This window comes from Macrobrachium rosenbergii, chromosome 59 (genome assembly GCF_040412425.1).
Source record: "Macrobrachium rosenbergii isolate ZJJX-2024 chromosome 59, ASM4041242v1, whole genome shotgun sequence".
Lineage (NCBI taxonomy): Eukaryota > Metazoa > Arthropoda > Malacostraca > Decapoda > Palaemonidae > Macrobrachium > Macrobrachium rosenbergii.
This window is the reverse complement of record NC_089799.1, coordinates 29155085-29178393: the sequence shown is the minus strand read 5'-3', so window position 1 is coordinate 29178393 and position 23309 is coordinate 29155085. Positions and strand designations below refer to the sequence as shown.

The following is a 23309-nucleotide window of genomic DNA, read 5'->3' as shown; positions in this document are numbered from 1 at the left end:
TTAAGTCATCCATTATAAAAAAAAAAAAATAAAATAAAATAAAACAGGCCCTGAGGAATAGGGGTAGATGTACCCTCACAGTTTCGTGTAGCTGAGTTTGGCTGTGTAATACTGTAGTAAACAGTGCCACCCTAAATAAACACCATACGAAATTAAATAACAAATTACTGTCATAGCTCATACTGTTATGAATCTACGTTTCCTTACCCCTGCATGTTAATGGCAATATAGATCCACTTGTATGGTGACATACATTTGGCTGATAAATGTTTAAATAATCATTATAATTAATAAATAAGGGAATCGATGAAGAACACATAACAGGTTTTGAAACAATTAAGCTTGGATATGAAGAAAATCAAAATGCCTTTAACTACATCATAACTTCCTTGTCGAGGAACCATTCATTTTGCCAAACACAAAGCAAGACGTTACAGTTCTCACTGAAGTGTGGAGATACGGACAAATTCTAGTTGGGCAGGTTCTTTCAATCCAACGCCTATGTTCAGGTCCAATGATTGTTTTAGTGTCTAATCTTACTCAGTTTTCCTTCTCTTGATAAAGAGTTCAAATTATTGTTTCTGCCTTACAAGATACGTTCCTCCACATTTAGAATCAAAATACCTATAAATATTGATCTGTGATGTGACTGTACACTATGTATGTAAATAAAGTGTGTGTGTGTGTACGGACTCCTAATATATATATATATATATATATATATATATATATATATATATATATATATATATATATATATATATATATATATATATATATATATATATATATATATATATATATACATATATATATATGTGTGTGTGTGTGTATGTGTGTGTGTGAGTGTTTGTGCATGCGCGTGTGTGTGTGTGTGTGTGTGTGTGCGGACTGCCTAGTAATTTCTTTCGATGCAGAAAACGAGATGGGAATGGCTGCCCACAACAAATTCCGTCCTGCAGTAAACAAGTGTTAACATACATTACCAACTAATAAATGACCCACATCTTGAAAAGAGGCTGCCTTCATAATTCAGAAAATGAAGAAAGCAGTGAATCCCACATTCTGGAAGCGAAGAGCAGAAAAGTCAGATCAAACCAGATACCCAGAGGTTTTGTGACATATTGCAGGACCTCCCCCAAAATTAGAGTACTGCATATATTGGTGAATAAGTTCCTTATGACTCTGTAGGAGTTGCTCTCAGAAGTTCATATGACACCTAAGAAGCACGCCCGGTTTCTCTGAAGCAAACCTAGCCAGGTTTTTGGGAAACATTTAAGTATTTTGGAAGGAAGGCATTAACTGAGGAGACCTTTAAAGACCTTGGACGTCTTAGAAGAGCAATAGCAAGACTACAATAACCGGCAAGGGAATTACGATTCAAACAATCGTCGGAATACAATTTATTTGACCATCTTTCCAAAACTAATGTAAGAGGAGAATTTCCACTTTCACATCTTTTGCTTACGCCTCTTGAGGAAGAGCGTGCTATTAGATGACATAATTCATATCCTGACTCTTTCGATGCGCCGAGATATCACATGGGCCATTACCGAAGGTCTTCCGCTCCATTTAGTTAAAAACTGAACCCATTCTCCTGACGGTGTCGAAGGTTTTGGTGTACCTTCAGGGCTACCTTGCAACAATAATCCCATGCCATCTTGTATCTTATTGTACTTACAGATACAATTTCTTTTTTTTAGTCTTTTAGATGCTACTCATTTTATTTGCATCCCAGTTTACTCTTCCATGCTTTTCTCTCCTCTGCATATGTTTTTAGTACTTTGGACACTTGCTGGTTAATTCAATGGCCAATGTCTTGTTTACTATTAATCTTTGTACATTATGATACATAATTATCATTTACGATAGTAAAGAATGACTTTGAGTCAAATCTCCGCCCACTGAAAAAATAGAATATCTATGAAATGTAAAAATTCGAATTTATATATATAAATACACAATAAAATGGCCAACAGCCATTTAAAGACTACAAAGTTCTCAGAAAACAGAGAAAGAACTTAGAAATTCAGTAAATACAGGCAAATTTGTAAAAATGACAAATTTAAAGTTTAACTGAACTCTGTTAAAAATGAAGACGCCAAAGCTGTAAGAAATAAAGTAACAAAGAGTTCTGGTGTCACTAAACTGCCAGAGAAAACTTTCCTAATGCACACACTGTCACGAACACACATGTACAGTATAGACTCTGTAAACAAGGCAACAAAAGCTTCAGGCCAATAACCCGGGGAGTGAGGCACAGAGAGAAAGAGTGACACAGAGAGAGCAAGAAAAGAAGAGAGAGAGAGAGAGAGAGAGAGAGAGAGAGAGAGAGAGAGAGAGATTATTTTATAAAAAGGTAAAGTTTACAGATATGAAATGAACAGTTACAGAAAGAGAGAAGAGGAAAAAGGCAAAGTTAATGAACAGTTAGAGAGAGAAAGAGAAAGAGAAAGAGAAAGAGAAAGAGAGAGAGAGAGAGAGAGAGAGAGAGAGAGAGAGAGAGAGGAAACAATGCAACAACACAAATATAAAACGCCGATCGATTTCCATTGTGCTCACCATAACGGAAGAATGCGAGACCCCATAGAGGATTGACGTCAATACACATATTTTTCCCCTCGTATCGTGACCGTTCTCTTACGTATTATGATCTAATGTGTGTCCATTCCTTTTACACATGCAAATGTATAAACACAAACAGGTGGAAACATGGACAGGATTGATTGATTCCATCCTATTGTTGACGCAACAACAAGGGCCTTCGACTCCAGGGGACAGGAATAATATTTGAACGCATATGAAATCAATAATTCACTTGTAATTACATATTACACATAGGAAAGACAGTAATTCTGGAATTTCAACAAAGGCCCTTTTCATCACGCAGCGTTAGAGGCGATCATGATGATGATGATAATGATGATAATTTATAATGCCTTATATGCAGCCTTATACCATATACGCAGGCCGATATGCTTAAAAATACCTGTTCGTCTGTACAATTACAGTATTCCTTCAGCAATGTCGACTGCTTTTCAAATACGAATGAGGTAACTATACACATAAAAATCACAAGCAACTTGAACTATAAAATGTCTTTCGGAGGTCACTAAAATTATTTCCCCTATTGTATCAAAAGGTCGCTCAGCCATATATATATATATATATATATATATATATATATATATATATATATATATATATATATATATATATATATATATATATATATATATATGTGTGTGTGTGTGTGTGTGTGTGTGTATGTTTTGTAACTATACATCCAAAAACTATTTACAAATATGACTACAATGTCCCATTTCGGAGGTAAAATAAAATTATAGTCCCTGTTGTATTTTCTAAGAAACTCAGCATATATATATATATATATATATATATATATATATATATATATATATATATATATATATATATATATATATATATATATATATATATAATATATATATATATATATATATATATATATATATATATATACTTACACAACTGTTCTGTGCATTAATACAATTACTGGCAGGACTCATTAAAACAGCATGGTATCTAGCGAAGATATTTATTCAGGATACTTGACAATGAGGACTGTTAATCCTAGAAAGCTTGTAACTTTTGTAACTTTTCCTGAATAAATATCTCAGCTAGATACCATCCAGTTTTAATGAGGTCCTGTCAGTAATATATATATATATATATATATATATATATATATATATATATATATATATATATATATATATATATATATAATCAAAGTGAAAATCGTGAAAACCCTCTACATACGATTACACGACAATAAACCCCACGTCCCTCTCATTCTTCTTTTCTTCAAATTGTAACCCTCCCCCTCCCCCCTTTTTGTGTGTTAACCATTCTCCACCCAAGTCCCGTCTGACGACCCTTCTTTTCACGTCATTCATTAAATATACACAAGGGTTATACTACAGAAGCAAATTGGGATATAACAAAGCTCTCACCGAGAGCAAAACAAACTCAGGATTTCCAGGAAGAGGCCATGAAATATGTATCTTAAAGGATCCCTAAAGCGAACAGCTCCCTTCTATATCCTTGTTAATACAAATCCCCCACTCGAGTCTATTTGGTTTCTTGGGAGTAATGAGAGAGAGAGAGAGAGAGAGAGAGAGAGAGAGAGAGAGAGAGAGAGAGAGAGAGAGAGAGAGAGAGAGAGAGTCTGATTCGCCTCTACGTTTTACAGTACAACCATTGTTAGTACATATATAATAACCGCCTACCATATAAGGGTTTCATAGTTTATTCACCGTACGTTTTTTTATTTTAATTTACCTTCACTTCTTCAAAAGTGGCATTCACAACAGTTTGTTTAAGACTTTAAATATTTAAAAAATTTCTTAGTTAACACAAACTTAAAGCTGAGAGACGAGCAGATGGACACAGGACCTCATCGTTTTCCTCGAAATTCAGACGGCAGTTTGTTACAACACTTCACATAGAATCTTCAGAGCAAATGAAAGCACTTAAGGTTCTAGAATAGTTCTGGCGTTATATGCGGAGCGAATGTAAATGAAAGCGGCATCGGAATTTCTCAAACACTATGTTAATCTTTTCATCTTTGAAATTGGCATAAGGGTTTTCTTAGGGGTACTGTAAAAATAATAATAAAATAATAATAATAATAATAATAATAATAATAATAATAATAATAATAATAATAATAATAATAATGCAAACAAATAACAACTCAACGGAACATTAATAAAGACAACACCTTTGTATTAATGCGTCAGTGTCTACAGGTTTCTTTCTATGGAAAAGAGTGAAGAAATTTTTATCACTGATAACTCTGGAACCTATATTCACAGCCAGTGAATCTTATTTTACTTACTGTTACTTACAGTTTTCTTCGCCTCTGAAATTTTTCGGTATCAAACAGATGACAATAAATTATCTTGTGATACGATTTTTAAATAAAGCTTTTATCAATTTGCTGCTATCACCAAGTCGTCTGATATACTGATGCATTGGTGCAGGACTTGCAATCACCCTCTGAATTAGTAAATTCGGGTAAAACATTTGTCAGTTCTTAATCATTGTTACAAATAACTAGAAAATACAGGATTGCTGGGATATAGAGAGAAGCATTTAAATGCTTTATCACTGCAAAGTAATCTTTTGTGGTCATTTCAAAACGGCCGTCTTGGCAAAAGCATCTGAACCTTTATGAAATACCTCCTCATAATTGTAGCCTGTTGTTCTGACCAGCCAAATCATTCATACCAGAACATACAAAAGCATATAGCACTAATTACGTTACTGACTGGAGATTAGGTTTTATCTCTGTATCTCGAAGAGACACTTTATTTAAATAATCAATTCCACTACAAATCCTTTATCTCTACTTCTCACAAATTTTCCATCTTACTTATTCCCAAAATTTACCTCGTTCATTTTTTGTATCCCGTACATTCTGGTAGCATACCCAAAAATCCTTCCTGAGAAAAATCATTAATTATTGAATCTTATGTAACTCAGTCTTCAATCATACACATTTTTAGTCTGTATTTCTTCGGCATTCCATCCCACGAAATTTTCCTGGCTGCTGGCTGTCCTATAATGTCATCTTCCTCTCCATTTCCCTGCAAGCCTTACTTCTCCGTCCTTATCCCCAATATAATCCTGGATGTCAAACGATCTCATTTCCTGCGCATTATTCCTCCATATCTTCAAGGCTATCCCGCCACGTCATTTTCCGATGTATTTTCAAGGCTGCCCTGCCAGTGGTCTTTTCCTCTCTGCCTTGCACTGACATAAGCATCTCCTTCGTTCCTTTACTTCTTTGTCTTTTACTCTAGGAATTTCTAATAAAGGTTTCGGGGAGGGCAAGAGTGGGGTAAGGAGAGGAGGGGGGGGGGGGGGAAATGGTAGGTAGTACCTAATTCTACCTCCTAACGAGAAAAAGTATTCAAATATAAACGCAACATTCCTTCAGGCTATTTAAGGAATGAGAATTTTTTAGCCGTAATAGCCATTCTTGGAATAACTCAAATATACACACTGATGAAGGTAAACACCTGTTACAGGTGTGAGAAAAGTTAGCTAATATCCCAGAGAGAGAGAGAGAGAGAGAGAGAGAGAGAGAGAGAGAGAGAGAGAGAGAGAGAGGATATTTTGTTTTCTTATTTGTATATCTTTGCAACCCAAAATTCAGAGCTCAAATTCTCTCTCTCTCTCTCTCTCTCTCTCTCTCTCTCTCTAAGACTTCACTAATTCAGCTACCTGTAACCTGTATCTTCTCTCTTCTATTCATCAGTTATTTACTTCGATTTCCAATTTCTGAACCTAAACGTCACGTTTGTCCCCATATTCTTTATTCCTCAAAACTTTTACAATGAAACAAATATTCAATCATTTTAATAATATAACTTAATACAATATATATAATCGTTTCTAAAGTTTTCCACCTTAAAATTTGAATGGTATCGAAATCTTTTACTAATAGCTGCGCCAGCTACGTATTTTCCTCTTTACTTTCCTTGCTACTAGATTAATGTCTTTCTCTTCTATATTTCCAAGTAGTTCGGCCTTTCGTTGACCTCAAGAACATCACCCACCGCCCCCCTTTCTATCTTCCTCTAGGAATTTCTAATAAGGGCTTCCAGAGAGAGAGAGAGAGAGAGAGAGAGAGAGAGAGAGAGAGAGAGAGAGAGAGATTTAACTGAACTTCGGGAGTTCACCTTTCTATAAGACAGCTCTTGTATCAAGCACCATCTCTGTGTCGTCACGAAAAATGGCCCTCTGTTATTTTTATAAGGTTATTTTTGTAGGCCTTATCCAGATTCCATGCTACTTTTCATAATCTTACTCAAGTCCAAGTAAGAGAAGGACGTACTAAAGCCAGTAGGGTGCATGTATGCATAAATATGCATACAGTACATTTATACAAATATACCAGTATACATCTATATGTATATTATACGTACGTATATATATATACATTTATATATACATTACATATATCTATATATACATACATATATATATATACATATATATACATACATACATACATATATATACACATACATACATACATACATATTAATATGAATGTGTATGTTTTTACACATTATATCCGTATACATCAATACTAACCAAGTATGAAACATTTTTTCCCCTCAGTGATCGCTTTGATACATGCCATCCCGCGGTGAACATATTACTTCCATCAGCTTTTGAAAGGGAATAATATAAAGCCCTATAAATCTTTCAAATGGGTACGACGTCCGACATACTGTTTCCTTGTTATAAAAAGACAACTCAAATAAAGGGATTTTTGGGAAACGTCCCAACATTGTTTATAAGTACGCTATAGCCTTCTTATATCTGCCACAGTTAATTTAAAAATCATAAATTTCTTTTTTTCCAAAATACCTACCATAAACTCTGTTTATCGATTACAAGTTTAAATCGACAACACAAAATGTAAGCACTGCTGCTAAGGTTTACGGCAACTCACTTGAATAACGGCTATGACTTATTCAAGCAGCATACACACACACACACACACACATATATATATATATATATATATAAATATATACGAGTATATGCGTTGTGTATATATGTGTGTGTGTATAATCGAAATCATGATTCTGCACATGAAAGCATAAAAAATCATTCGCATATTTTAAACAATATTAAACAAAGATATTTCTCGAAATGAAACAGTACACACTATAAAAAACACGTGATCACAACACTGAACTGAACCGAAGTAATTCCTTAAAAATAATCTCGGTTAGATTTCCTTCTTGTATGCGGGTAAATAAAAGTTCATTAACAATATTTTAAAAACTAAAAATATATATCCCAAACATATTAGTGTACAGTACACCTTCTGAACAGCAGACTTCCAACGTTACATTCTACGTATAAGGTAACAGATCTCTTTTTAAACGGCAATGGAGCAAGCTTTTGAACTCACAAAACCTCCCTTTCTTATTCTTCCCCTTTGTGTTTACTTTCCTCCCTAAGCTCAGGGTGAGGAAAGAAAGTATCTCCCTCCGACCCTCTTCCTTTGTGCTCTTTCATTTCCGTGGCACTCCATTCCAAGTCTATTTCCCTTTGTTTTTCTTGTAATCGAAACTCATTATTCTCATTATTCTTTATAAGGGGATACCCAAGATAAAAATGGAACTGTTCCCCATTGCTGTCCAACGTCTCTCTCTCTCTCTCTCTCTCTCTCTCTCATCAGTTATAAACTTCGGATTTTCTGTACATTGCGTTTGCTACATTAGCAAAAAAAAAAAAAAAAAAAAATTAAGATCGTGCTAAAGACAGGGCAAAAGTTCTTTAGTCGAACAGCCGTTCGGCAAGTAATAACAAAACTTTGTTTCAAGAATCCTACGTATATTTTTCCGATTCCAAGTGTTAATAGTATTATCGTTTTTTTCTTTTAGTTCATAATGCCGGGAAATTGTTTTAATCTTGTTCCCTTTTCTAATAACATTTATTTCCACGCAATATCGTCGAACATCTTTATTTTCAGTGACGGAATGACATAGTTCAAGACAGTAACGATGGAAACATTTACTTAAAAATGCCGTATGAATTTCTTCAGTGAAAATACTTGTAAATCACGTACCGTATAAACATACACTGATCTGTTTATCGAGTCCATATTTCATATATTTATATTTAGAAATGTAAGCATGTTCGTCAATAAAAATGACTCCAGTTTTCTACGATTAACAACACTGCACACAGACCCACACACACACACACACACACACACACACACACACACACACACAAACAAGAAAGGACAAAAGCAATTCTCCATAATCGTTTTCCTTCACGCAAACGTTGCTTGATTAATGCAGTCTACTGAATATCCAGTACCACGCGCCAACACCTGTGTGAAATTTTCCCAATTACAAAATCTGCGCAGAGGTCATTTTCTTTCTTTCCTTCCTTTTTTCCTACGCTGCAGAGTAATCTCTTCGATGAGACAAAAATCTTCTCTCTAAACTGGTGAAAGAGGCAGGGGACTAAATTGTATGGACTTTACCTACTCTCTTCCTTTCTCTTCTGTTTGCTTTTCTTTCTATATTAGGAGGAGGAGGAGGAGGAGGAGGAGGAGGAGGAGGAGAAAGTTTTTTTTTTGTCTCCCTTTTATGATCCTTCATTTACGTGGCTGCTTTATGTGCCTGACATTATGTCTTGTTCTCATTAAGAACAGTTTTTTTTTTTTTTTTAGCTTGAAACGTAAACATACATAAAATAAGAGTTGGAAATGCTTCGTTCAACAACCTTGACTTCGGCAGAAGTTTTCAACGTTTTTAAAACGAACATTTCTTACAGAAAATTGACTAAATTTGTCTCAACACCAAATAATCGTTAGATCTGTCAAGACTGTCAGCGCAAATTGTATTTTCACTAAGTGACCTAGCGTTCAAGGCGGGAGGCAAGGCTACGCATTATAAATACATTTACAGAGATTAAAAAATTTTTCCGCAATGACCCACACTCTCAATCCTGAACCTACCACAACTGCTGTGCCGAATACATACTTTCACTGATGTGTATTAAACTTTATATTTTGAATTTCAGTGAATTAAACTTTATATTTTAAATAAGTTTATAGTTTACGCGAAGAATTCTTAAACGGACTGCAGATATATGTATAAATATTCATACGTACATACATACGTGTATATATATATACACACATATGTAACGGAACGGCCTTCATAAAATATAGGTGAATGGTGTATTGCATATTTAAGTTGCATCCCCAGATGATGCAGTTGTTTACTGTGTGCACGTTTTATGCATAGGCGGTTTTTTCTGCGATTCACTTCTCAAAACCATGTTCTCTTAACTGATATTGTTCATTTATATATATAAATTATATAGCCTATATATATAATATATATATTGTATATATTTATATATATATATATATATATACTATATATATATATATATATATATATATATATATATATACATATATATATATATATATATATATATATATATATATATATATATATATATATATATATATATATTCATCTAACAACTCCTTAGTAATTATAAAAACTTTTTGACTAATGCTGCCCACAGAGAAAAATGCAATAAAAAACACAACCCAAAACCTGCAGGTTCTTTCGGGCAATATTTCCCAATTACTACAACCTGTGTGCGATGCTGTTTTTTCTTCTTTTTATATGGCAACAGTGCAATCTGCGCCTCTGGTTGTTTTTTCTTTTTTCTTTTTGTATGATAACAGTGCAATCTGTGAGATGGGTCTAAATTTTTTTACATAATAGCAAAGGAAACGAGGACTGGATTGTACGGATTTTTCCTCTCTCTCTCTCTCTCTCTCTTTCCCTCTCCTTCCTTTTGTGTTTGCTTTTCTTTCTACCCAACAGGGAGGAGAGGAAAAAGACCCCCCCCTCCCTTTTTTCTTGTTTCTTTGTGTTCTTTCGTTTATGGGGCGCTCTATTCTACTCAATTTATCTTTCATCAAAACCTGTTTTTTCATCTCATTTGTTTCCCCCCCTCTGAGACACCATAATAAATTTGACATGGTAAAGTCTACTCTACCATAATGTTAATTACTCACCATACTGTTATTCAAGAATTTATAAATCATGAATTCATAAAATGAAAGGTATAAAAAACTTCTCATCCCTCAAAAGAAAGAGCCAACTTCACCCTAATCGCCAGATAACCTACTTTTCCGTCTTTACATTCCCAAGAGGCGTTCAGATTGAGACATCTGAATATTTTCCTCTGAACTAATGACCAATATATCCTATTTTGTTTTCTTTTCCGCGGTGTGCTTTTCAGGTTACCGTTTTTCTGTCATCTTTGTAATTTATATTTTCAAAGTGTCGACCAACATTTTTTTATGAAGTGAGAACAAGACCTTCCATTGTTAAACATTTTAGTTATTAGAAAACGCCCTTTTCTAGTTTTTTCTTCAAATGGTGAAGGTATATAAATTATGAGAATGAGAAGAACCATCAATGAATACGATGAGGCTTCAAGCAATCGGAAGATTAAGTTCATATAAACATGTTTAAATAAAAAAACTATGGTTTTCTAAATGTGATACAATATCAACGGTTTCTATCAAATTTATACTCAAAATGTTCTCAAATTTGCTATTTCAAAACTAATACGAACAACTGCGCTTACCTGCATAATAACGCACTATATGCATGATTATCTTCGCACAAAAATGAAGAATCTTTTGAAAAACAGAAAACCTGTCGAGGTGTCTATCGTAAGCTATATGGATAAATATTACCTAACATAAAATTGAAGTTACATGTAGTAACAGAAATAACCGGAAAGCCATCAGAGAGCACATACCCCGCCAAAGCCTATCCCACAGAACACACACCTTCCGATCCGATGAAGTCCTTGGCAGAGTTAGTCATTATATGATGTTAAAATAAGCATTAAAAAAGTAGTTATATGGATATGTGGGGAGTCGATCAACCAAACACTGGAAGAAGTAAACACGTTAAAGGAGAGAGCTGAAGTACTGCAAACTCTATAAGAAGGTAAAGAGGCATTTGTCCAGAAAAGGGGAATGCCCTGGGGTCGACTATGTAATGAAATCGAACAGTCTTATTCACTTTCAAGATTTACGACTGCAAGCCGAGATGAAAAACTACAAAATCGAAATGATTACACCATTCGGTCAACGAATACATTCCGATTTCGCAACAGACTGGACAATTTCAGTGGATATAGACGAAGCCCTATGGCAATGCGAAGGCAGTTTAAAAATGTTTTTAAATGATAAAAGGAAATAATTTTCGAAACTCATCCCTTTCATGAATCTGTCTATCGCACCCTAATTTTTAGCCACCACTGTTTTTCCTTAGCGACTTCATTTTCTTTGCCCGCTTAGTTCTAGCCTAGAATAGAACACTTCGATGCCCGACTCCATCGAAGTTTGCATAAAAATGATGATGGGATCCTGATGCTTATTTGGCAAAAATTAAGGATGTCGAGGGCATTGTTTGATAATGCAAATTACTTGCTGAGATAGGAGGAGAAGTCAAGCAATATTAATTAAATCCTTACAGTAGTCATATGTCCATCTCAAGCGGTTGTCAAAGGATACCGATGAAGAGAAAGGACCTATGGTAGAATGCGAAAAGCGAGGCATGAAGTCCCTTAAATATTCCCCTTAATTAGTTTGGTTATTATGCACTAAGTTGTGATCTATTACACAGATACCACTGTACAGGCTCCAAGATCACAGTGTCATCATGTAAGAAAAAAATGATCATTTTCTCTCTAACTATGGTCACTGGCAAATACTACAACTGCAAACTGTAAGTTCATAGCTGTAGTAAACTGAAAACTGTAATCAGTTTCAGATCTTTTTTTTACTTTTTACTATCAAAGCAAGCAGGTAGCCGTATTACCTCGAACGCCTAGTCCGAATGTGACACGCTTTTTTATTTAGGAAATTAGTATACGCATGAATGTGCCCACACATGTATATTGTTACATCCAAATATATGTTAGATTCATAAACACCTGATTATAACTCTCAGTATTACTTTTATTTTTGTGTGTGTGTGTTTTTTTTTGCATAAAATGTCGTCTGAAACACCTTCATAAACACCTGATTATAACTATCAGTATTATTTTTATTGCATAAAAAGTCGTCTTAAACGACATATTTTGATGTTACCCATCCAGCCCAAGGGTGACCTGGTGCCTTAATGCAGGTCTGGAAAGGCCTCATACATCCAAGAAAACACAGTGCATCCGGATTCAGAAACAGAGAAGCATCCTATTTGGATGCTAGTTGTATCTCTGTCGAGGTAACAGCCCTGCAGTCAACCAATGTATCAAATAGAAAAAGTCGGTTCGGTGGCCATGTCTGAGCTCGTAAGTCCAACCCAGTGAGGTTGAAATGAGTCCCGTGTGGAGAAAATTAATAAGCTTATGTTTCTGACACTTCTTTTTGCCAGGCGGATGTCCACCTCTGTAAACATATTGTAGATCTGTCTTCGAGAGTACACTCTACATTAAGGTAACTTGACAGCCTTGCGCTCTAGGGGATGGATATTGTTATGGAGTTGTCTTTATGATCTTTCCGTGATCCCCTAAAGATATATCTTCTAATAATAGGATTTTCTTGACTTAAAATAAATTGTTATATTTAAAAGTTGGGTCACGCTCCAAATAGGCCTTTAAAGTTTGGAAAAGAGATTCTTTGAATTTAAGTCTACGTTATTCTTTGTGTTATATTCAAACTGTCTCACTGTGTTATTACAATTGACAGCTGCCATTTCTGCTATTATTCTTGCATAATAATTGCGGAAATCATTTAATATTTGTGGGACTAATAAAACCTTTGTGAAATTCAAGAAGACTGTAATTCCTATCCTGCAGTATTTCACCACAAGTCTGAATCATTCATGAAAAGGCACTTTTGCTAATACAACGAAATCCATTGCATACTACGAACAACGTATTTTGATTGGAATTTTCAGCGTGTACGCTGATTCGTGCATATCTTCTTTGTGAATTATTAACCAGTCTTTTACATAATATATAACTGGAAAGTAGCTGATCAATTTTGCATAGTAATAATGTGTTCATATTCGAGTGAGTTCAGAAATATTAATGAAAAAGATTTTAAACGTGGTCAGAAAAGAATGTCTTGGAAACAATTAAATAAATAAATAAAATGTTTATGAATTTCAAATTATCCCTTGAAAGTAATCTGTGAGATGTCAGTCACTAAACTAATTAAGCCAATTAAATAAATCTGAAGGATCCTTCATCATGCTCTGTTAACAATTGGTTATTTTCATTCTTGAATAATTAAATACTTACTCATTTCATTGGTTTTACTGATTTAATCAATGACCATTTTTTGGTTCTGATGTGTGTTTGAAATTATTCTTGCTAAAGTTTTTTGTTAAATCATACTATCTTCCCAGTAGAATAATTAGTGCAGTAATTTCACCTTTATTCTTAATATATGAATTTCATTACTTGTATTTTGCTAAAACTTGGTTTCGTGTTTTTCAAATTTACGGAATGAAAATGTGTTTTTATATTACACTGCATAATAGTTTAACCTTGTAATTTACCCTACTTTTGTGGTTTCTGGTAAGACGGTACGAAAGAACAGAATGAAAGAATTTGCACTAATCGAAAAACACATTGAAATATAGAGTAAGAAATTACGAGAAACAGGGCAAAAAAAAAAATTATACATATATATATATATATATATATATATATATATATATATATATATATATATATATATATATATATATATATATATATATATATATATATATATATATATATATAAATATCCTAAAGAAAGCATCCTAGAATGCACATAAAAACCAACAATATAAAACATCTGTAAATTGGTTTTCAAAATTTCAATGCAGGAAATAAGGTGTGTCCTGTTACAAAGTCTGAAGATTTCTGGTACATTTCGAAATGTCTGAAAACTCAACTGACTTTCAGCAGTCGTATCTCCTTAAGGCATAATCTTCATGCTCCTTAAAACACTAAGTGTAAAGAGAAATCAAAGATGTACTAAAATATCGTTACAAAATAAAAACTGAAGTCAATTATGCGTTCCATGGAATTATTGGTCCTACTCTGTCTTGCACACTGTCAATTGTCTACCAGTTTTTCCCTCTTTTCTCAACTGACTCTGGGCAAAAATAATATTGAAACTTCAGCACAACGCGGTAACTTCTTTCTTCTCGTGGTAGGATCCACAAACGCAAACATATACTATACATAAATATACATATGTACACACATACATACATACATATATATATATATATATATATATATATATATATATATATATATATATATATATATATGTCCCAGATCACATCCTCCACCTACAAAATAGCCAAGACTCTGACCGAAGTAATCACCCAATACATACCGATGAAATACACACTAAGATCAGCGACCGAATTCATAGACATCTTGAAAACTAAAAACCCAACCAAAGAAATCGCAACAATGGACGTCGAAAGCCTGTTCACTAACGTGCCAGTAGACACCACCATACACATAATCCTCAATCACATGTACCGTTCACAAGCAACCCCACACCACAAATCCAAGAAGAGACCATAAGGAGTATGTTCGACGCATGCACAAAAGAAGCACCATTTTACTCCCACAAAGGAGAATTATTCTGCTAAGTAGATGGTGTACAGTAGCTATTGGTTCCCCCCTAGGCGTTTCTTATGGCCAACACGTACATGAACAATTAAGAGGACGCCGTATCCAGTAACCATGAATAACCTGAAATCTATGCAAGATACACCGACGCAATTTTTATCGCAATAAACAACAAACAAGATACACAGACACTGTAAGACATCTTTACAGAAAAATTCGTCCTGAATTTCACCACGGAACGGAGCGTGGACCAAAAACTACCATTCTTAGACGTATTAGTAAACACAGGGCCAAACAAATATGACACGGAAGTGTACATAAAGGCGACGAACGCCGGGCGTTGCTTTAGTGGGAGAGATGAGTGACCCGAGGCATATAAACGGTCAGTACTCTGATCATACGTGCGTCAGGTCTTCACCCACTGTGCCACGTGGAAAGCGACACACGCGGATTTGAAGATATAATGATACAATCAGAAATGCGCAGGTTTTTTTACCACTTCTACCGACAAAACAACGCAACAGAGCAACATGACGAGGACACAGGACAACATATAACAATATATTTACGAGACTAATTTTAACAACGAATACAACAGCAACGGCAACATCATCAAGAAAATGATTAAGAAGGAAGTCAAGCCACGAGCCTCCTGCACCGACATATATATTGCAAGCCCAACCTATTGGCATCCCTTGTAATGAAAAACAGCACCTGTGGACCCACGCCGGAACTTATATGCCCCGAGGAGGAATGCAGACCTTCCTGTGAAAGCTACATCGGTAGGGCATCAACTACACTTGGCGAAAATTAACTGCGCACAGAAACACGGGAGCCATCTTTCAGCATTGCACAGACAAGCGCGACAAGAAACCATTGTTACAAGAAGTTAGACAACATCAGAATAAAATACAAATGCAATATATATCGGGACATGACAGTAACAGAAGCTGTGTGCATAACAACAAACAAACCCGCCCTAAACGTCCAGATGGAAGGAGATAGGGCCCTACCCTCTCACGGCCCAGGGACAGGAGACAGAATATATATATATATATATATATATATATATATATATATATATATATATATATATATATATATATATATATATATATATATATATATATATATATATATATATATATATATATATATATATATATATATATATAACGCCAAAGGCACATAATGTTATTACGACACGATAAACATTATCTAAGGCAGTCATCAAATTAAAATATTCTGCAAGAGACTTCATAGTTTCTTTTACATATCATATGATTTAACATCCTCGCTTAAGAATATTTTACGAAACGTCCTAACTTCCTCTACAGAATCTTGGGATGTAAGATCCTCGCAAAACAAAATACTTTAGCAAACTCCCACCGGATCTTAGGAATGAGATATTTCAGGAAACTTACTGGCCTTCACTTACAAATCTTACGTCCTAATAGAGAGCAAAATATACAGGGACATATCCTGGTGCTGCCTCGCAAATTCATGCTGAGAACAGGACATTCTTTGGAAATCCCCCGTTCTCTTGCGACTCTTAACAGTTAGAGCCTCATATGGAAGAAAACAGTCGATGAATCTTGGTATTTTGAACCTTATGTGGAACAGGATATTTTGGAAAGTTTCCCAACGTTCTCTCACGAAACCTAGGATTTAACATCCTCGTATGAAACAAGACATTTTAGAAAAAGTTCCATTGCTTTCGATTCTTGCGATTTAATATCCTCGTATGGAGTGAAATATTTTAGAATGAAGCCGAAATTTCTCTTGCAAATATTACAATTTAACATCGTTGCTAAATCCCCAAAAGTGGCTAACGAATCATAGTATTTATCAAGGCCAAGAGAAAGAGAAGGTCTGCTCACTTCCCCAAAAATCCTCCATTTAGGCGGAACTTTGTCTACCTCTTTATTGCGTCAGCTGGTGAATTGCCGTAAAGAAAACGAACAAAGGGACCTTGAACAAGTACCTCTAAGATACGTCACCGCCTACGCAGCTACCCCAGTTGGGAGGCGACTCCACCCAATTGGGTAGACCTTGTCACTCTTGGCCCTGGGATTTATAATCCCCGGGCTGAGCACATTCTCTCATGAGACACAGAAATAAATATCGACCTTTAAAATAAAAAAAAAATTAAGATGTCCTGGCATACCCTTCCGAATCTTGAGTTAATATCCTGCTATTTGCAAAGATATTTATGAAATGTCCTAATATTCTCAGCTTTACAACAAGGATATTATTATTGCTAATATGTTTGTGATGCCAATCTGAATAATCATTATAAATCAAACTGCAGGATAAGTGCAAATGGCAATGCATCTGATTATTAAAACAGAGATAAAAGAATAATTTGCATGTAAATCTAAAAAGCTGAATGAATCTGAAATGAGATCAGCAATAAGAGAGAGAGAGAGAGAGAGAGAGAGAGAGAGAGAGAGAGAGAGAGAGAGAGAGAGAGAGAGAGAGAGAGAGATTAAACTCAGCCTCGAGGGAATTGATGAAATATATACGCTGCAAAAATATTTTCTGAAATCTACTTTGGCTTCTTTAATTTTATATTAATGTAAAATAATGATTACATAAGCTCTATAAGAGGAGGCTATAGACTATACTGGGAGGCTGCCTTCGCACCACGGGGACACCACAAGACTTAACGTTAAAAGGATGTAGTGCTGCCTAAAAAACCAGTCTCAGGTTTTCTCCGATCATTATTTAGTGGAAGCTATAAGGAAGATGGAGGGTAACGGAGCCTCTCCGGAAGCAAGTGTTGAATGTTACGAAAGTTAAGACGAATGAAGTACACGGGACGGGAACGACTGCATATAACGAAATATCGTTTTGCATTTATACTGATACAAATTAATGTCCACTTAAAGTAATAAACCGTATACCTTGGAGGAATATCTTCCATGATACTAGCTGACAAAAACTGACAAAACTGCCGAGACAGTTTACAAGTTCCTTAGGATTGCTTTCCTAGCGTAGCTGATACCTGACGGGAGTTGTACACTGAACAATAAACGAAACATCAGCTACAGAAAATTCAACGCTAAACAAGCTTCGGTTTACATATATGTATTGTGTGTGCGCGTTCTCTTAATATAATGGCAAGTAAATTCTAGAAATAAACTTCAGGTTTCGGGCAGTTTGAACTTACATCGAAAGGATGGTCCCAGTTGCGAGAATATAACATCAACGACTTCGTTATAGAAGTTTTTTCTCTCGTACAATTGCCGGATGTTTCAATCCCGCGTATACGCACGCACGCACACACGCACATAACCACACACGCACACACACACACACACACACACACACACACACACACACACATATATATATATATATATATATATATATATATATATATATATACATATATATACATATATATGTGTGTGTGTGTATATGTGTTACATATGTGAATACGTACTTGCGTTTGCAAGTGTGAATGCATGAATCTATGAATATGCAAGCGCTTGCAAACGTTTCATAAAATTTTGCGTAATTCATTATTTTTCAGCCATGAATAATGTTGCGCTTTTCGTCAATAAGTAAGGCAAACTAACGGTACTATAAAATACACCCAAAGCGAATTAAGGGCGTCAGTCATAGTTAAAAAAATCTGGCACAGTTCATGAAATTTTCCATATTAACAGTCGTTTATATATATATATATATATATATATATATATATATATATATATATATATATATATATATATATATATATATATATATATATATATATATATATATATATATATATATATATATATATACATATACGTATATGTACACACGGATGAATCACATTTGCGTGCTAACAACATGAAAGTCAAAAATCATAGTACAAACCTATAAAATATACCTAATAATATGCATTATTGTTAAGGCATGCAACAAAAAAAAAACATTAAAAAAGATTTACAGACGGACCAACACAAAACAGCAATAAGACATTGCAATGTTGACGGAGGACAAGACAACCAACCAAAACCGACAAGGACACTACAACACACGACTCGATTCATCAACAAACAGTCTCAATGCTACACACGTCTAGCAGTCTTGTCTCATCTTCCATCATGGTGCAGTGCGGAGCTGGCAAACACTCCACGGAATGGCAGATAAGTCAAAACTGTGCCGAACGTTTTACAGAGAATGGGAATACCCTCGTAATCGACCATTTTTCTCCACAGGAGAGAAAAGAAAGAATGATGTGAGCGGGAAGAGGAGAGAGAAAGAGGGTAAAAGGGGGAGTACGTGTCTGCAGAGAGGGCATTAGGCCGATGACTCTAAAGGCTGAGCACATGCAAGGAGAGATGCGAGGGAAAAAATGGACCGTTAGCTAATCCTCCCTTGATGAACAGTGAAAAAAGTGTTCATACACACATTAAAAAGATAATAATTAGGCCCATAAATATCCCTTTTCTCCTACATGGCGGAGAAAGAAAATGATTACGAAGGTGGTGACAAATACGAGTTCTGGGAAACCCGACGAGAAAGGTAGTATAACGACATTCAGAGTGGCTTAAGGAAGAATGCTCGGGAGAGTTGTAAAGCCAGCATGCACTTTTAGCAGACTAATGTTACAACAAACTAATCGTGACGCCATCAAACACTCACAGAGAACGGTGACGTTGAGCGGAGCACTGGTGGCGTTTCCCTGGGAGTTGATGGCCGCACAGGAATACTCGCCAGCTTGATTTCTTTTCACTTTGTTCATAACCAAGTTGTTGCCGTTGATCAAAACTCTCCCTCCCTTGTCCGCGGTGACTTTCTGGCCCTGAAATATGGAAGAATATGGAGGTGCATTATACACTTATTTACAATTACAGTACACTGCTGTGACAATGGCAATATCTTGATATTTACACTGTCTTGAAGAGACAAGTATAAAAATATTAGTAAAAAAATCAGGGACGCAAGACATTACTCTACAAATGATACCAATTGCTATGATTCAGACCACATATATGCTCAAGAGTTTGGTAATATCAGGGAAAAAAAAAAAATCACAGTAAATGGAAGAGGGAGCGGAAAAAATTAAAAGTCCAAAAACATAACATTAGGAATGTGGAAAGTGGAGAGACACCACTAGTTCCTTCATGAGCATCCTCCCGAGTAAGTCTGAACATAAAAAAAAATATCAATGTGAAAATAACTAGGAGATAAGCAAATAGGTTTAGCTAAAGGAACTATGATTAAATTGTCACCGTAGAACATTGTAAAAGCAATGAAATTAAATATCAGATTTTGAGCGAGCTTTCTATATTCCTTGTACATCGCTGTGAAAGATACTGAGAAGTTATGGTACCCATCAAAATATTTTTAACATCACAAAATGGTTTTATACGAAACGCCTTCTTGTGAGCGTTAACACTTGCAGCATGTTCTATGGTCAATGTCGTGCAATGGATAAAAAGAAAGAAGCTTTGGGATTCATTTGAGGCCACCGATATAGGTTGAGTGAAGTGGGTTTTGCAAATATTTATCGATGGTCAAACGGTCAAGAGATGCAAAGCAGCGACTGATTGGTACAAGAAGGAATAAAAATGAAACTTGCTAGAAATAAGAGGAAGGTTACATGATGAAAATACAGTCATTTTAAATAGCCGAAGTATCAATACTGAGCTGTGAGCTGAGGATCCCCTCATTTAAATATCTCCAAACTCTGCAGAAACAGTTCGATAATCCTGAAGATCCGAAGAACGAAGGAAGCACAGGAGTCTCTGAGTACAATACAGAACTTGGGGAGTTCAAATTAAATTTCTTCATGCCAAAGTTATGATTCATGCTACCGCGTTAGGGTCAATACTGAATTATGGGCTTAACCCTAGTAGAGCAATTTCGGTATGAATGCTAATACTAGGTTCTTTGGTAATAAAGCTGTGAACTTTACGAAACTTTGGTATTTAGTGCCATAAGCATACTGCAAATGCAACAAGAATAAGGGGTGGAGGTCACATAAATGAGAAATAGATTGGGATTGGGATTTTTCATTTGAATTTACACTTACTTAGTTACACCTATTTTCAGTACGAGCTGAGCCTAGATAAATGCCCCTTTTGTAGTCCAATGTAGTGGCTCCTTCGTTAATTTTATGAAAAAAATTCTATAAAGACGTAATGACTACAATTTTATGAAATTTAGGCAGTCAAACCAAACACTGGGACATTTTCGGACATAACTGAAAAAATCTTACCATTAGGTAAAACATCGTAAGACAAGAATAATTAATGCCAAGGATTTCAGTGTTTCAGCTTAGTCAACAATCAATCATCCCGGAAGAATTCAAATTATGTTTGAATGACAGACTTGAAAACAGAATATGGTCCTTGTGGAAATGAATTTAACTGCCTGAGTTTGCCCATGGGGTTGCTAAACTAACCAAAACGTCTGTGCTGCTCTATTTGTAAGTAACGTCAATTTCCAAGTTTCTTGCTACACTGCGTTGGCTACCAACACAAGCAGATTCATCCTGGGTTGTGTGAATATACGTGGTTGTAGTTTTGTTACTGTTTTACCGTTCATTACCGTATCGATTTCATTTAGACCATAAGAGATGATCTCTGAGAAAGTGGTCATCGCAGGGGCGGTTTGTGCATTACTTTCCTCTATTAAATTTAAAGTATTTAAGTAGGGAAGATGCCGCCTGAAGAATGATCGAAAAGACGCCTATTTAAGTTATATCTTAATAAAAGCAGCTAACCTTTCTTATGGTGACATGTCAGTTTTATGCAAATCTTCCTCCATGACAAACATATTTGGGGCATATCTTACGAATAGTATTGCGAACGCGGCATGAGTTCGGAATGCGTACTAAAAAGAAAAATTCCTTACTCGTTCTTTTTAGTGCCAATCATCCAATATGCCACCATAATCTCTATTTATAACATATCAATAACGTAATTACAATAATATATTGCATATTGTAGTATGCAAACATGTACTTGTTCCGCCGGGTAATGTCATTTGTCTTGCATTTTAAAAACTGTCCTTCATACAGGTATTAAGTTAATCTACCACAAACTCCAAAACTAGAATAGTTCAAGTTTTTTTTTACGTTATAATGTTGAAAAGTGGAAAAATACCAATGTATTTTATGTATACTATTCTAGCTGAAAAATTGACAGTATATTACTCCAAATGCTACATAACATTTGAGTGACAAAGCGGCAATGTAAGAAAGATGAATTAGTTTCAGTCAATAGTTTCAGACACAATATTCTGCCTGTTTTAACCTTTTTATCTTTGACGACGGCAATGAACAAGGAACTCAACAAAGAACACTGGTCTTTTTTTTTAGCCCTGATCAATCCCAGTAAACACAAGCACGCACACACAGACACACAAAGTCAAATTCCTCCAAACTATTTTCTACTTTACATGCATTCTCTCTTATGTCTCACACATATTTTTATTTCCTCACCATCAGTAACTGTAACCCTTTTTAGTTTTCTGTAAAAAAATAAAAAAATTTTTTGAGATGGTTTTGTCTGTTCGTCCACACTTTTCCTGTCCGCCCTCAAATCTTAAAAACTACTGAGGCTACAGGGCTGCAAATTGGTATGTTGATCACCACCCTCCAATCATCAAACATACCCAATTGCAGCCCTATAGCCTTAGTAGTTTTTATTTTATTTAAGGTTAAAGTTAGCCATGATCGTTCGTCTGGCCGATACATAGGCCACCACCAGGCCGTGGCTGAAAGTTTCATTGGCCGCAGATGAGAGTTTCATGGGTCGTGGCTGAGTTTTTCAGAGCATTACATGCTGTACAAAAAACTCGACTGCGCCGAAGAAACTTCGGCGCTTTTTTACATGTTTATCTTAACAAGTCAGTTTTTAAAAATCCCACAGATTTCAAAAAGTAGCCCTTGGCCCTCCCTCTCTGAACATCAACATCTTTCATTCACGCTCCAGTTACAAATATTTCATCGGCACACGGGCAGAAAATTCCGTCAAGTAAGCACCATCCAAAACGCATCTTTCGGCTGGAATTTATGAACTTTTCTAACTAAATCTCCACATATATTCTCCATCCCTCCTCAGTGCAGTACCTTC

The 23309-nt window shown here is 35.3% G+C and overlaps 1 protein-coding gene across 13 annotated transcripts in view; it reads right to left on the bottom strand.

Moving 5' to 3' along the window:
• The window catches only part of LOC136837493 (uncharacterized), a 1465013-nt gene that overhangs the window by 98845 nt on the left and 1342859 nt on the right, over positions 1-23309 (bottom strand). For all 13 annotated transcript variants that reach the window (XM_067102285.1, XM_067102289.1, XM_067102292.1 and 10 more), the window contains one exon: positions 19870-20029. In XM_067102285.1, coding sequence (XP_066958386.1) covers positions 19870-20029 — 160 coding nt within the window. The remainder of the gene's footprint in view (positions 1-19869; positions 20030-23309) is intronic.